General features: G+C 51.0%; 7 protein-coding genes across 7 annotated transcripts; 4 read left to right on the forward strand and 3 right to left on the reverse strand.

Annotated features, from left to right (window-relative positions):
* Window positions 1-580: 580 nt before the first annotated feature.
* Window positions 581-3,092, forward strand: pxa1 (putative peroxisomal ABC transporter (PXA1); the record flags this gene model as incomplete). Its single annotated transcript, XM_057260139.1, has 2 exons — window positions 581-2,362; window positions 2,415-3,092. The coding sequence occupies 2 exons, from the start codon at window positions 581-583 to the stop codon at window positions 3,090-3,092; spliced, it is 2,460 nt and encodes an 819-aa protein (XP_057127971.1).
* Window positions 3,093-3,735: 643 nt separating this feature from the next.
* Window positions 3,736-3,999, forward strand: N7481_000921 (uncharacterized protein; the record flags this gene model as incomplete). Its single annotated transcript, XM_057260140.1, has 1 exon — window positions 3,736-3,999. One exon carries the CDS (start codon window positions 3,736-3,738, stop codon window positions 3,997-3,999), a length of 264 nt encoding a protein of 87 aa, XP_057127972.1.
* A 1,105-nt stretch (window positions 4,000-5,104) lies between these two features.
* On the forward strand, window positions 5,105-7,674 carry N7481_000922 (uncharacterized protein; the record flags this gene model as incomplete). Its single annotated transcript, XM_057260141.1, has 4 exons — window positions 5,105-5,294; window positions 5,435-5,511; window positions 5,573-5,807; window positions 5,921-7,674. The coding sequence occupies 4 exons, from the start codon at window positions 5,105-5,107 to the stop codon at window positions 7,672-7,674; spliced, it is 2,256 nt and encodes a 751-aa protein (XP_057127973.1).
* Window positions 7,675-8,055: 381 nt separating this feature from the next.
* Window positions 8,056-9,312, reverse strand: N7481_000923 (uncharacterized protein; the record flags this gene model as incomplete). Its single annotated transcript, XM_057260142.1, has 4 exons — window positions 8,056-8,580; window positions 8,603-8,919; window positions 9,032-9,184; window positions 9,249-9,312. The coding sequence occupies 4 exons, from the start codon at window positions 9,310-9,312 to the stop codon at window positions 8,056-8,058; spliced, it is 1,059 nt and encodes a 352-aa protein (XP_057127974.1).
* Window positions 9,313-9,594: 282 nt separating this feature from the next.
* N7481_000924 (uncharacterized protein) lies at window positions 9,595-11,693 on the reverse strand (the record flags this gene model as incomplete). The annotated part of the gene is made up of 4 exons (XM_057260143.1): window positions 9,595-10,317; window positions 10,417-10,844; window positions 11,149-11,417; window positions 11,635-11,693. 4 exons carry the CDS (start codon window positions 11,691-11,693, stop codon window positions 9,595-9,597), a joined length of 1,479 nt encoding a protein of 492 aa, XP_057127975.1.
* A 293-nt stretch (window positions 11,694-11,986) lies between these two features.
* On the forward strand, window positions 11,987-12,365 carry N7481_000925 (Tim10/DDP family zinc finger protein; the record flags this gene model as incomplete). The annotated part of the gene is made up of 2 exons (XM_057260144.1): window positions 11,987-12,084; window positions 12,161-12,365. The coding sequence occupies 2 exons, from the start codon at window positions 11,987-11,989 to the stop codon at window positions 12,363-12,365; spliced, it is 303 nt and encodes a 100-aa protein (XP_057127976.1).
* Window positions 12,366-12,713: 348 nt separating this feature from the next.
* On the reverse strand, window positions 12,714-15,251 carry N7481_000926 (putative Sin3 complex subunit (Stb2); the record flags this gene model as incomplete). The annotated part of the gene is made up of 1 exon (XM_057260145.1): window positions 12,714-15,251. The coding sequence occupies one exon, from the start codon at window positions 15,249-15,251 to the stop codon at window positions 12,714-12,716; it is 2,538 nt and encodes an 845-aa protein (XP_057127977.1).
* Window positions 15,252-15,530: the final 279 nt, after the last annotated feature.

A 15,530-nucleotide genomic window follows, 5' to 3' on the forward strand; every position in this document is an offset into this window, starting at 1 on the left:
GGAGCTCAGTTCTCAGGACTCTATATTCATACCAGTAGTAGTACTAGGTACTATGGTACTACTAGTATAGCTGCAAGCTTCCAGCTCCCGCTGCACTGTACATCTCCCGTGCCATGGGATGCCGCTACTTCAAGGTAACTTTGGATAGGTAAGATATACTCGGCACATGGGGGAAAAAAAGAATTGTCCAAGGCCAGGAATCGAACCTGGGCCGTCGCTGTTGTCCGAGGAAAATTGCGACATGCTACCACTGCACCACCCTGGCTTTCTCAGTCTATAAAGGACCCACTGTAAATTGTGAGCCAATAGAATGCCCCGTTTTGCTACACTCCAGCTACCCCATACTATTTGCTCACGTGCTGCCTCCGCATCCCGAGGTTCACCTTCACATGCAACTTGAATGATCCAACTTACTGCTCCTTCAACTTCAAGTTCTACTCTCCATGTTTCCTCTTAAACACTCCTCCCAATAATCAACACCTCCATCCTCCTTCATACACCCTACCTTCATTCCAAGAGCTGGTCTCTGGCTCATGGCACTGCATCGTCATTAAACAACGGCTCTCGGACCAGGGCAACAATGGCCGCCCAGTCCACTCTTCGTCGCCCAGAGGACCCCCTCCTGGCCCTCTACCTTCACTACTCAGACCTCATCCGATCCCGAATCAGCAAATCCTCAAAAACTACCCGAGTAGTCGCTACGATTGCCCTGCTACTCTCCATCATCGGCTCCGCATATGGTGGATATAACTGGTTCCGAGAGGGCGCGAAGGAACGAGCTCGAGGCCGCCGCTTACTACGTCGAAACTCCGGCATCCGTGGCAAGGATGGCTCGCGGACGATCTATGTGCCATATAAGGGCCATCGGACATCCAAGGTTCTGATCCACCCGACCAAGCCGACCACCTTCGATGCCCATCGGCGACTCTTCCTCAATCCGCCCGCCTCCGCGCGCACCGGAGAGGAGGGGTCGGCCAATCAAATTCCTCCACCCACAACAAAGCCGGGTTTAAACCTGGCCTTCTTGCACCAGTTCCTCAGTCTTGGGAGTATCATGGTCCCTCGATGGGGAAGCAAGGAGACTGGCCTGCTCATGAGCCATGGCGTTTTCCTTTTACTCCGAACATACCTATCACTCTTGATCGCACGGCTCGATGGAGAGATCGTTAGAGATCTGGTCGCTGGTAAAGGCAGAGCATTCATGTGGGGAATCGCTAAATGGTGTGGTATCGGAACCCTCGCCTCTTATACCAACGCGATGATCAAGTTCCTCCAATCCAAGGTGTCGATTGCCTTCCGGACCCGATTGACGCGATACATCCACGATCTCTATTTGACAGACAATAATAACTATTACAAACTCATGAATATGGACGGCGGGATCGGCCAAGGGCCCGACCAGTTCATCACCCAAGACCTTACCTTGTTTTGCTCGGCTGCAGCCGCGTTGTACTCCTCGATGGGTAAACCCATGGTTGATCTGTTTGTCTTCAACTATCAGCTCTACCGCTCCCTTGGCCCTCTTGCTCTCAGTGGTATCCTCGCAGGCTACTTCAGTACGGCTGTCGTGCTCCGGAAACTGTCCCCGCCATTTGGGAAACTCAAGGCTGTCGAGGGTAAGAAGGAAGGCGACTTCCGCGGTCTACACTCTCGCCTATTGGCCAATGCAGAGGAGATTTCGTTCTATGGCGGTGCCGATATCGAACGTGTTTTCCTGGTTCGCAGTTTCAAAGACTTGCAACGATGGATGGAAGGCATCTACAGCTTGAAAATTCGATACAACATGCTTGAAGATATGATCCTGAAGTACTCCTGGTCCGCCTTTGGCTACCTAGTGACCTCCTTGCCGGTTTTCCTTCCCGCCTGGGGTGGCTCGGGTGGTGCTATGGAGTTGGCCGATATTCCCGAGGGAGAGAAGATGGGCCGAGAGCGTGGCCGCATGAAGGAATTCATCACCAACAAGCGCCTAATGCTCTCGTTGGCTGACGCAGGCGGCCGCATGATGTACAGCATCAAGGATATCTCAGAGCTTGCCGGCTACACTTCTCGAGTCTACAATCTCATCTCCACACTTCATCGCGTGCATGCCACTGCCTATTACCCACCTCGAGGCTCGCAACCGGAGCTTTATTCTCTCGCCGATGCCCAAGGTACCACTCACAATGGGTTTGATGGAGTTCGCTTGGAGCAAGTGCCCATCGTGGCTCCATCTCTCTACCCGATGGGTGGTGACGAACTCATCGAATCGCTATCTTTTATCGTCCACTCGGGAGAGCATTTGCTCATCTCGGGTCCCAACGGCGTCGGCAAGTCTGCTATCCCGCGTATTGTCGCTGGATTGTGGCCCGTTTACCGGGGTCTGGTCAGCCGACCCCGAGGATTCGGACTGAGACGGCATAATGTTCCTCCCCCAGCGACCGTACCTGAGCGTTGGAACTCTCCGCGACCAGGTCCTTTACCCTCACACAGAAATTGACATGCACGAAGCCGGTGAGACAGACGCTTCATTGCAGAAGGTTCTTGATGATGCCCACCTAGGCTATCTACCTCAACGTGAGGGCGGTTGGGATACCCGCAAAGAATGGAAAGATGTTCTCAGCGGTGGTGAGAAACAGCGGGTTGCCTTGGCCCGACTATTCTACCACGAGCCCCGATACGCATTCATCGATGAAGGAACATCGGCCGTCTCTTCTGATGTGGAGGGTGTACTATACGAGCGGGCGAAGGAACGAGGTATCACTTTGATCACGATCTCGACACGTGCCTCCTTGAAGAAATACCATACCTTTAACATGACCCTCGGTCTCGGAGAGGAGGGCGAGCGCTGGGAATTCGAGAGAATTGGCACGGAGAAAGAGAAGCTCGGCGTTGAGAAGGAGATCCAGGAGCTACGCAAACGTTTGGATCAGGTGGATGAGTGGAAGCTTCGTCGGGAAGAGATCGATAAGGAATTGTCGAAGGTCTGGTCAAGTGATGGTGAAATTGCGCCGCCGCCTTACCAAGAGAAGGATGCAGAACCAGAGCTGGAGACAGAGACAGAGACAGCTTCGGAGGTACCTTCGGAAGTGCCTGCTGAAGGCACGGCTAACTGAAGTGATTGATGATACCTCGTGCGGAAGGGCATTATCTGATTTTGATTTTTGAAACGTATGCTGTATACCATCTGCTTTTTCCTGTTTACGAAAGCAAGAATATTGGACTACAGTACGTCCCCAAATGGTGTCACCACCTACACCCTTCATTTGTTTTCGACCCCCTACTGCAAAGATCTACTGTACCGTAATAGGGCTCGGAATAACTCTGGAGTATCAATATTCCTGTTAGATCCCAAGGTTACTTTACGCCAAGTGTCACATGTAGCTCGTGTTTCATTACCGTATGGAGTAACTGAACGATCATGATGACGTTATAGAATCTACCGCAATAGTACATATATACAATGTCGAACCCATGCAGCCCGCAAGGTTTTTAGCTTTCAAGTGTTGTGAACTTTCATAAGACACTGCTTGACTATCGGGTTCCTGGCATCGAGCCCTTACAACGTTCAAGTTGTACTAAACACGGATATTATATCCTACCATGCCTACTACGCCCTGCCATCGGATTCCTCATCGAGCCCTTACAACGCTATACCAAACACGGATACTATATCCTACCATACCTGCAGTGTTTCACTATCGGATGCCTCATCGAGCCCTTACAAAGTTGTATCAAACACCGACAATATATACTACCATGTCTACAGCAAGGTTTATCAACGACAACATCACAGTGTCGAAAGAGACTGATGTGAAGTTGAAACTCTATGATGAAAATGATACTGATGAACCTTGTACTTTACTCTGCCCCGGAGAGACCAGGAAAAACTTTACTGGAAGAATCATTAGCATTGAACCTTATTCAACCTATGCTGTTAGGTCCTGGCAGGTTTGCGAGGATGTGGACTTCGATGCCAATAAAGATGTTACTGTGACGGATCAGAGTAAGCAAGCTATTTAAAGCGACTAATGAATGAATACTGATTAGTTACCTAAGCAATCGAACAAGGAAATAAGGTTGTTGGGTTCGGTTAACGCAAGGATGGCCGGGAACAAAGGCTGCTGAGTATATGTAGGGAATGCCGTTTTCAACTTCAGCTGTTATACGCAATTCATCAAATGGAATACCACACAAATTGTTTACGATTTTGTGGATTTAAACTGATAATACTGCTAAGCAACAGATTAGGCAAGGTGTGCTATAAAGCTTAAATCTTTTTCCATGTCAAGTAGTAGTAACTTTGAGATTAGTTTCGAACTTGGGATACAGTATTGTAGTTAATTGTTCATAATCTTCGCGGAAGGGACGATAAGTTTCAAGGTGATTATTGTGTTAGTTGTATTAAATTATAAGAAAATACACTGTGATGTATGTTAGTTACTCTTCATAATAAATAATACGTGCCCCATTGACAAGGGTACTCCGGAAAAACTCTTAATATAGACGAGCGTGTCTTGGCAATTAGGAGTTGAGAAACAATTGAAGAGTGAAGGTGGTAACAATAGTTTGGGGGCTTACTGTACAATACCCTCTGTCCCATCAGATAGATGTGAATCGTAGAACTAATTGCCATCGCAGCTGCATGGTTCGCTTGTTTGCAGTGCTAGGCCATGTCTGGTGCGTCGTCAAAGTGTGGTCTCAGGATGTAGAACCCAATCTTTCAAAGTCACCCTCAACACTTTCTAGTGAACCCTATCTATCACATTCCATGACATTTTTGATTTAATACGGTAGTGCCAGCTATTTAGTATATCCCGACTCTTTATCAGACATCTATACGATAAATGCCCCCACCGGTAGCTCCACCGCCTCCCATCTTCGGCAGCTTCCAAATAGAATCGGCAGTACTGATAAGCAGCTATCGGCCGCTCTATTGCGACGCGCGACCATCACCAACTGCTTGTTTGTCCAAAATCAACTCCCCACAACTGCCCCTCGTTTACGTCTCGCCTTGTTTTTCAGATTGTCCTAATACTCTCTGGCTACAAGCATAACGCATCTGGGGCACCACCGCCCCGTGCAGCTCTTCCCACCGACATCTGGGAGCTGCTCGACACAATTCAACATGGCCGAAAGTGATTTCTCGGAAGATGCCAATGTGGTCGTTATTCCAGTAGACGATAGTCTCAGTGATGGCAAGAAAGAAACATGGCCCCTCAATGACCCCAAGTACAAATATCGTGCTGTCGACGATACCAAATGGAGAGAAGCTCTCGCCGAGATGTGGATCGAAGACACCGGCGCCAAAGAAGAGGGTAAGTTCACTGGCGACTATTCTAAATCTCTGGACCTCGGAGGGATCTGAGAGACTGCCTCTGTTTTGGTCTCTTTATTTGCTTTCCACCTTTCACCTTTCGTCTGGTACGTCTTGGCTAACTTCTGTTGCTCCAATAAGGTGTCGCATACATACTTGAAAAGCTCCCCGAAGGGTACCGTATCTTCGACCGGCCTCGAGGAACAGATCATACAACTGTAAGATATACTTAGGCTTTCGGATCCTCACTTTTATTTCTTTGAGCTCACATCTTTCCAGCGTGATGCCTTTCTGTTTGGTCATCCCAGCGGATCTTATTTCCAGTCACGAGCAACCTTCATCGTTCACTTTCGATGGTTGATGTCTGAAAGAATTAACCCCTGCAAATGCAAACTTTGCATCAAACCACCGAAATCTTTGAAACCCGCGAAACCTGCAAAAATACAGCCAGTGGCAGCATACCAAGCAGTCTCCTCTAGACTGTCAACGGGCGGATTTAAGCAACCACGGATTCGTGAGTTTTTCCCTTTTATGAAGCATGCTACTGCATCTCCGTGCCTAGCACCATCATAATCTCCTCCAGTTCAATAATTAATGATATAACGCCTTCTCTAACAACCACCATAGGTCGAACCAGAGCCGAACTCGCGGCAGGACTCAGCCCTGAAGAGGCCATGGCCAAACGCGCAGCCCCTCCAAAAGATGCTGATAGGAACAGTTTCATCCTTGGGCCTAACGGCGCAGAGGGCCCAGATTATTGGCGAGCATGGATCCTACAGCTGAAGAATCAGTTCCCCGATCCCGTGGAGATCGAGGTAAACCAACCGCTCAATAAGAACTGGGTGTTTGGCAAAGACCTCCTGGACAGCTGTTTTCTCCAACTCGGCCTAGATGCTACTTTCACTCCACGCAGGGGTGAAACCGTCCTCTGGACTCGCGAGATGGACGGGACACTGGAGTGGAACCGGGAGACGCGGACTTACCAAGTCCTCGGGTATGATGGTACCTGGAAGGGTACACCCCAGTGGCAAGCTGGAATTATCACCCAAACCCCTGTCTCTGACGACAAGGTGATCTACCCAGCAGACATCCGTGACCTTACTTCCGAGGACAGCCTCGCCAACGTGACCAACACCGGTTTCCGTGTCGAGTGTGTTCCCGACCCAATCGCCGATGACAAGAGCTTCTCAAAGCATGCAAGCTATGTTCCCCTGAAATGCATCAAGCCGATGAATTCCTGGGAGATATTCCTGGACAAGGTCCCGCGCGAGAAGTGGCACCCGACAGTGGAATTCGCCCTCACAACCACTAGCTCCTTTAGCTTGCTGCATCACCAGTGGTTCCGAGGCACCTGGCCAAACGCTCGCGTCCATTCGAAGGGAGTTTGGGTGGGCCACGAACTGCTCGCTGTTAAAGATACGATCCGACTCAAGCCTTTCCGGTTGACAATCGAAGACCTAGAGGACCACGACAAAGCCAACACGGCCTCCCACAAAGTCACCGATGTGATGACTATCAAGGACATATGGCTTGAATGGACAGATTGCATCGACGACCCAGACAGAGAAGCCTACGCAAAGATGGCCACAGTCTGGATTCAGGGCCAAGTCTACACCCTAGACAAGGACCGTCTGAGTCGCCCCAGTCCATTCGGAGACAGCCCCCTGGAGAAACTCACCGACCACGAGGTGGACTCTACATTCAACCAAGTGGGCATGTCGGAATACGGCGACTGGTACCGCATGAATGGCGGTACGACCTGCCAGATCACACCTGGCTCAGTTCTAGGTCGATGCTATGAGCCCGTGCCAACCAAGCTCCACTTCGGATCTTTCGACCTGGACTATGATCTCCAAAGTGTTCTCAAGGCTCGTCGGTACAGCTCGCAGGTAGACAACCGCATTCCTGAGGGCCATATCTGGTTCTTTGGAGATAACCGTGTGGAGACGCTTGGCCTGGCAGAGCTGAACGGGATCGAAGTCGGACCTGCGGCCGAATTGCACCGGCAACCTCATAGATGGGTTTCAATCTTGAAGATAAACGAGGGCATACACAGCCCAAGCGATGTTAGGATGGCTGATCTCGGCGAGACTGGCAAAAAGAGAGGACGACCACCCAAGACATTCGAGGAAATTGGCAAAACCAGCCGTCTGGTTAGTAGCGGGTTAGGTCTGCAGCCCGATTCCTCTGTTGAGGACGAAGACGTCGAACTCGAATCCAACAGCGAAGAAGGGCTTGATAAGGCAGAGTTGACCAAATCGATTCCTTACAAAAACCTCTCGTCATCTGAGTCAGACGATAAGATAGAATCTGGTTTCGCAGCGGGTATCCAGGTAGTCATCGATGAGGATAATGATGAGGATTACACCGACGAGGAGTAAGAGAGTGGAGTGGGTACTATTCAGCCACTGGGATTCTGGCCAGGGTGTTGGGATCTTATGAAGTCGGCCGGAAGTGAAAAGAATTTCCATGAGAGAATCTGACGAGTAATGACATGTACAATACTAAGTATCTTCGCGAGGCAGATAGCTCGGCCTCGATGAATCAAAACGCTTACCTTGATTCTTTCTCCTACTGAATCTCTGTAGTAGAACCTGGGAAGTCATTGTAGAATCAACTCGTCATTTAGTATAAAGCCTCGAATGTCGAAAATCCTGCCCGGTGGAAGTCTTCGGACACAATTCATCTCCAGTTGTACTATATAAGACCTGAGAAAGTACATACACAAGCATCGGCATTACTAGTAACCCCCAAACCACAACTCAATAAGTCTTCTGCACAACACCCCTCGCAAACTCAGCAAAAGTAACACCATCATCCACCTCCTCGCCAAGATTCGGCTGCGTAAACACAGCCAAAGTATTCCTAGCAATCCGCCCAGTCCCCGTCTTCGCCCCCTTTACAAAATGCGGCACAGCCCGGAACTTCCCCTTGGTAATCATCTGCAATGCCTCACCTGTCTGGAAAGCAAGACAATCCTTAGGAATATTAACCTTAACAATCTGACCTGTTCGCGAACGAATATACAGCCCCGCCGCGGGATCCGGCGACGAGGGCAATTCAGGAAGAACATCCCCAGCCGAAGAAGGTAGAGACGGAGACGAAGCTTCTTCATCGAGGAACATGGCCGAAGTAAGACCGGTCAAACAGCCATGATCAACATGCGTCGCACACCAGTCATCATCGTTACCCGCTTCGTCTGCGCCCTCGTCTGCGCCCTCGCCCTCGCCAGAGGGAAAATAATGCAACAATCTCGCCTTAGTAGTCAAACTCCCCCTTACAACCCGCTGCAAATAACCCTTGGAATACCCCCCCAATCTCCGACTCCGCAAACCGATCACAAGCCCCCGCGACCAGAGCCGCAGTATCAATAATCAACGAGCAAAGCTCCTGCACCCCGCTGCGAAAACCGGGCAATTTCCCCGCATCAGGCCAGATATTCGGCGCTGTGTATTGTGGGAAATCGGGGAATCCGTCGGCAGGGGCGTTGTTTAGATTCGGATCTTGGTAGAAGGCGCAGTTTATGTAGTAGGAGCCCTTGTGTGTGTCGTATTGGCCTGATTTGAGGGTTTCTTTGCCGCAGGACCAGCCGACGAGGTATTTTGATTCGGGGCTTTCGAGGGTTTCTGGGGTGCAGTTGTTAGTTTTTTTTTTGTGACAATTTACTTTCTTACTTGATGTATTATTCCCTCTCTCTTCTTTTGGGGTTGGATTGGGGTGGTTGATTCAGGACCGTACCTAGTTCGGCGGGTGGGAGGGCTGCTAGATACGATGAATTGGAGAGGACTTGGGCGCGGAGTTTAATGAATTTCTCTGGCAAGTCCTTTACGATCATGATTCCCAGGGATGATGGGCCAAAGGCCTCGGTGAGGGTGTCGAATGAGACGGTGCCTGTAATGTGTGATGAGCTGTGGTTCGCAGTATCGGGGTGATTGGGATGGGATTTATATCCAACCATTTTCGAGATCTTTGAGGCTGACGGTGACTGCCTGGGCCACGGGTGCTTGAGGGGCACTCATTGTGTTGTGTTGTGCTGGTGTGCTGTGGGGATCTCTCGATGGCTTGATGGTTTGATGTTTTTTTGGAGGGTCTTCTAAGTTCCCAGGGCTTCCCCGCTTAGACCGATAAGACGCTTAGCGACGGCTGAGGTTACAGTTACAGTGCTAGGCTAGTGCGGAGTCAAGATATCAGGTGAAATGTGAAGATGGTCATTGGCTATTAAAGTTATTGTACAGGGGTATTAATTGGAAACTGGAACAGGGAACATGGAACATCTACATCGCACACACAACAGCCTCCATTTACTCAGTGCGACGGCTGACAGCACGGAGAGTGCCAAATGGCAACACATCAGCGATACGCTTGGCTCCTGTGAAAAGCATGGCGAGTCGGTCAATGCCACATCCCCAGCCACCGGTGGAAGGGAGTCCCCATTCCAGGGCCTCGAGGTAATTCTCATCCACCTCGCCCGGTTCTCCGACGGCCTTGCCGAAGCGCAGCTGGTCCTCGAATTTGCGGCGTTGCTCGAATGGCGAGTTCTCCTCTTCGTAGGTATTTACAATTTCTTTCCCTTCGATGAAGAGTTCACCGCGTGCGGCGACGATTTGCTTTGTAACGGGGTGTGTGAAGGATTTGGAGAGCGGGGAGAGGCATTCCGGGGGATTGATGATGAAGGTCGGATCGATGCAGTCGGGTTCGACGTAGATGCTGCACAATTCGTCGAGGAGGCGAGGGAGAGTGGCGTTTTCGGGTAAGGGGAGGGAAAGGTCGTGGAAAAGAGTGCGGATCTCGTCGAGGGCAGAGGGGGAGGTGAGGTCGGGGAGTTTCCGCTGAATACGTTCTTCAATGCCGCCGATGAAGTCGATGCGACGGAATGGCGTGGCGAAGCTAGCAGTCGTTGGGTTAAGGGTGCCATCTTCGTTGAGGGCTTGAATATGGGATGCCATTCCCGACAAAAGGTCCTCGGTGGTGCGCATCAAGTCCTCCAGGTTGGCATAGGCCTGGTAGAATTCGCAAGTCGTGAACTCGGGATTGTGTGTCTTGTCAATTCCTGCCATACGTTAGCAATCTATATTCTCTTGTGCATCCATCTTCTTCTCAATTTTCTCCTCTCTGTTGCATACCTTCATTGCGAAAAGAAGGGCCAATCTCAAAGACCTTGTCGAATCCCCCCCCACGACCAACCGCTTCAGCCACAGCTCCGGCGCAATTCGCAAGGACAGCTCACGATCCGGGAACTCTGTGGCCGAAGTTGAGAATGGCCGAGCAATAGCACCACCGGCCTCGGCCCCTATAATGGGGGTATTGACCTCCATGAACGACCGGTCCACGAAGAATTGGCGCAGGTACTGTGTCAAAGACGACCGCGCACGAATGATCTGTGCCACCGATGGATTGGCCAAGAACTGAACATGACGAGGATAGGGCGAAGTCTCGTGGGAACTGTCACGAAGAGGGATATCGTGTAGACATGGCGCGAGTAACGTAGGAAGCTCTGTCGCATCGACCGTGAGCTCGCCTCGGCCAGTGCGATGTGGTTTACCAGTAACAGCTGAGAGGAATCAGTACAAAAGACCCCATATTTGTCCACGGATATAGCGGATGGGAAAAATGGGCTGTCATACAAAAGGCATCGCCGCGACGAAGCAGACGATATAGCTTCTTAAACTGCTCGGGAGAGACGCCTTCAAGCTGGCGCTTGTTGCACATCACTTGAATCTTATGACCATCTTGCACGATATCGAAAAAGATCAATTTGCTCCCGGCCAGTCTATAGGTACGAATCCTACCTAAGCTAATCTAAGTATACGATACGGAAGATGGACGCAAAGGTCCTAGAAGCTGGGGTGACCTACCAGAGACCACCACCGGCTCCTCTACTGATTCATTGTTGCCCAGTTGGCCATACCGTGTGCGAAACTCGCCGCAGCTCACAGTGCGTGCATCTGTGACCAGGCGCGGATATGGGTCACTGCTGACCTGAGAAATCTCTTGCACGCGCTCCTGGAAGGCCCTCTCCGGCGATGCAGATGCAATACTGCGGGCAGACTGGTGGGTTAGTCGGGTTGTTGTGTTGGTGGTTGCAATCCGTAACGGGGACTGGATTCGATCTGGCAATGCTGTGCTGAGGACAATGTTAGCAATGTCCAGATGGCAATTGAAATGTAGTAAACAGTGCAAGAATTTTTTGAAAATTGGTCAGATTTTTAAGTCCGTTGCGTTCATCTGCCCGAAGGCATCAACTGCAGCGGTTCTGAAGCAGGTGGGAGAAATCATCATAATAAAAAAGGAAACAAAAATAAAACAAAACAAGGCCGAAGCCAACGACAGCAATGTCTTACCTGTTCCGACTCAAGCCCTTCAAGCTTTGAAACAAAACTCGAGGGCGGATTGAATGCATCGCGAAGGTGCAGTGCAATTGGGGAGAAAAGAAAAGTAAGTTGGCAAAGTCGGAAGTGCAGAAAAAATATGTTCTCAAAGGCGGAGAGAGACCTTTCTGCGGTGGAGCCTCCCAAGCTGCGCGACCTCAAGACTTCCGGTCCGCATCCAACTTGACCACCCCCATCCATCTCATCCATCCATCCTATGTGAGTTGACTCCCCTCCCCCCCAGCACCCATCACGAAATTCTCCCTCTTCTAACCCACCATCGCCAGCTTCACCTTCCACCAACACCACACTCCACATATTCATAATGTCGTTCCTTTTCGGCGGCCAGCCCAAGATGTCCTCGGAGCAGAAGATCGCTGCTGCTGAGACTGAGGTTGAGATGATCTCTGACATGTTCAGCCGGTGCGTATCTCAATCATACAATTGAAATGGATGATTCTTTCCCCCCATTCTGCCACTTGACTAACCCCCGCGCTAGTCTCTCCGAGTCCTGCTCCAAGAAGTGCATTCCCGCCGACTACCGCGAAGGCGACCTCAACAAGGGCGAGTCCGTCTGCCTCGACCGCTGTGTTTCCAAGTTCTTCGACGTCAACATCAAGGTCAGCGAGAAGATGCAAGGCGAAGCCGCCGCCAATGCCCAGCAGGGTGGTGGTGGTGGCATGGGCTTCGGCGGCAGCATGTAAAGTGCTGAAGCTGAATGTCGCGACACAACAACCCAGAGGAAAGAAAGACAATTCGGTCAATTGGTGTATAGAGATTGATCGCCGAACTCTTTGTTTCTTTTTTATTTGTTTTTGATGAACCTGATTCACCTCTTCAGGTTGGAAGCTCAGGATGGCCAGAAAGGGTCTGTTTGATGATGGACACGTTTATACCGTCACATTCGAGGTGAAGGACCACCGATCTAAGGTCTATGTACAATAGGATAAAAAATGGGAAAACATGGAGAAATGTACCAAAAATAACAAACAAAAAGAAAAGGCAAAGTAGCTATACTAGTATCGTACAAGCGTGTCCTCGTAACAGTCGCCTCAAGGTGCTGGGAATCCGAATGACCGCCTCACCCATGCCATCCAGGAAATGCTGCTCTGCTCTTCCTCGCCTTGGAGCAGACCTTTGACCCGCGTCTCCACGTTGAAAATGTGTCGTTCAAAATCAGTCAATCCCTCTTCCATGTCCTCGACTTTGGACTCCAGAACGTGAAGCTCATAATCAAGTTTCGCGCCCAGGAGCTCCACACGCTTGACGCTGTCTGTGAGCTGAGAATGCTCATCCGTAAGAAGATCACTAGATCTCTCACGAAGTCGCTGGTAATCGCCGAAGCGTTCAAGATAGACCGTGTTGAGTTCTTCGTAGCGGTCAGAGAGTACCTGGTTAAGCCCGTCCACGGAATCGACTTGGCGCTCGACCCAGGGAACACAGTGTTCACTTAGTTCGAGAATTCGAGAGCTGAAGATTCGCGCATCGGAAGCCAATATGTCTTCTTGGGCAATGGCTTCCTCTAAAGTTGCGTTATCCTTGACCTGTGGCTGGCCAACGAGTGGTTCCCAGGTCAGCACGACTTCTTCAACATTGCTGAAAGATAAATGCCGCGGGCATCGACCATCGTCCCGATCCGCGTCTCCATCGGGGTTGCGGAGCTCTTTACAGCTCTGGGGCCGCCGTAGAGCCATCATGGCCAGGCCAGCAGCCGATTCATCGTGGTCTCGTTCTCGATCACTTGATGCTGCAGTAGAGTGGGTTCGCGTTCGTTCGATATCAGATTCCTCGTCTATACTTCGAATAGGCTGTAGCTCTGGGACTTCATCGACTTCTTGAGTCTGTACATCTTCCTCGTTGGCTGGGGGTGGGGAGTCGATATGGATTTCGGGAGGTTTCACATCGGAACTTGTATCGGGAGCCAGGGAGGTCAACTCCTCTTCATTTTGGGTTGCCGACTCGTCAATTTTTGTCTCTGGCAACAGGTCAGACTTTATTCTCCTGGGCATATGTCTCTCTGTGTCGCTATCGAGAGATGGCCGATACGCGATATCATGGTGTACATCGGTGCCTTCACGAAATTGCTTGTGGTGGGAACGGATGCCGACTGCATCTTTGAACCGACCGAGACCAGCTCGAGCGTCGGATACTCGTCCACTGACACCCTTTTTTCGATGCTCTTTTTCTTCTATAGTCAAGGATTCAGGTGTTTTCCACTGCCGGTCCAGTCCAGATGCAACTCGCTCGGCATGCAAATCCTCCGTCGAGTGCTTTTTCCGACTGGTCCAGACGTAGCCACCTTGGTCGTCTTCGGTAAACATCATCTCCGAGCCTGGGGCATTCGTAAACCCAGTATCGGTGCCACTCTTGCGGGCTTTTCCAAGCCAAAGCCACTTGGCCCTTGATCCGTAAACACATTGTACAAAGTAATCAAGGTCCAGAGTTTCGACATCGGCAATGCCGCCTTTCTCTCGCCCGCGGACCATTCCCATAACCATCTCGCCGCCCTGACCGCCGAGTTCAGTCATGGTGGATTTGATCGCGTCGCTCCATCCTTCAGAGTTGGCTGCTTTGGCCGTGACACGATGGAGTCGATCCAGAGTCCGCCGGTCAAGTCTTCGCGAGCGGTTCATCTTTTGCGACTTTTGGAATCCACCAATTCCTCTCTTCAAATTATCGATATCAAAAGCATCCTTTCCAACGGGTGCTCCACAAGCGTGAAGGCGGTTTCGCGCACCCAACAGCGTTCCTAGCAGGGCTGCCACGCTAGTCGGTCCCAGGACTCCATCACTAGGTTCGACATTGTACAACTCTGTACCGATATCCGCCCACCAATCTTCAATCGCCTTTTCAGTAACATCACACAGCAAGCCATCCACGTATTCAGGAGCTAATTTGTCAAACACCATCAATGCAATCTGACACTGCTTGACCATCTCCATAACGGCAGTTTCCGCCGGCACGCGTTCACTCGCACGATAAAGCTGGTAGAATTTGGCTTCAGTCGCAGCCAACGGCCGCTGTAGCTTCAGGCCCGCGCGACCAGCGCAACCAAGCCGTTTCAAATTCTCATTGACAATGAAATCATTCCGATGTTTCCTGATATCGCCTTCCGGAACCGGGAGAACCATCAGTGAGGACGGGAAGGAGCCCAAATCCGTCACCATGATCGTGCCCAGCGGCGTTTCCTTCGACCGAGCATGGTATTTCTTCATCGCGTCGAAGTACATCTGCAAACGGGGTGACCATGTCGTCTCATCTGTTGGAACACTCAACACGCCCGCCACAACTCTATGCGACGGGTCACCGGTATATGTCGATATCACAAAGGTGGGATGGCTCCGTGAACAGGCCCAATTTTCAACAATGTAGATCTCGTACCCCTGGAGGAATTCCCGTCGATGCAGCACGTCTGTAGATGGATCTTCTTCGAGGTATCGGAGGGCGACCGGGTCGGTGAAGACGATGCGTTGGTGACCGCGTGGTAACCGCTCAGGGACGGGGTCGTTCGTATTAGAGGCGGGGCTGCTTTTGATCGCATCGGCCGATTTACCAGCATCGGCCGGCGCAGCCTGTGCGGCGGACTGCATGGCGACGGCGGCAGCGGCTTATAGAAATGTGTTATGTGACACAGCTGGGGAGAAAGGAAAAGTTGCTTTGAGCAAGGACCATTTCAAGACACGCAATGTTCCCACACCTCTGTCGTCAGGGAAGCGCTGACCTTCCTTGTATCCTCCTGGTCGATCGCTCAGGTAGGAACCACTGTGACATGTCCTGGGAATGACTGTCGCGGCATCCCAGCGGTTGGAGAGGTAGGTAGGAAGGAGGAGTAGCAGTAGCGGTAGGAGTAGGAGCAGGAGTAGGTCGTG

The sequence above is a fragment of the Penicillium waksmanii genome (assembly GCF_028829765.1).
Source record: "Penicillium waksmanii strain IBT 27052 chromosome Unknown utg000001l:1.0-4852451.0:1.0-4856178.0, whole genome shotgun sequence".
NCBI classification, from domain to species: domain Eukaryota; kingdom Fungi; phylum Ascomycota; class Eurotiomycetes; order Eurotiales; family Aspergillaceae; genus Penicillium; species Penicillium waksmanii.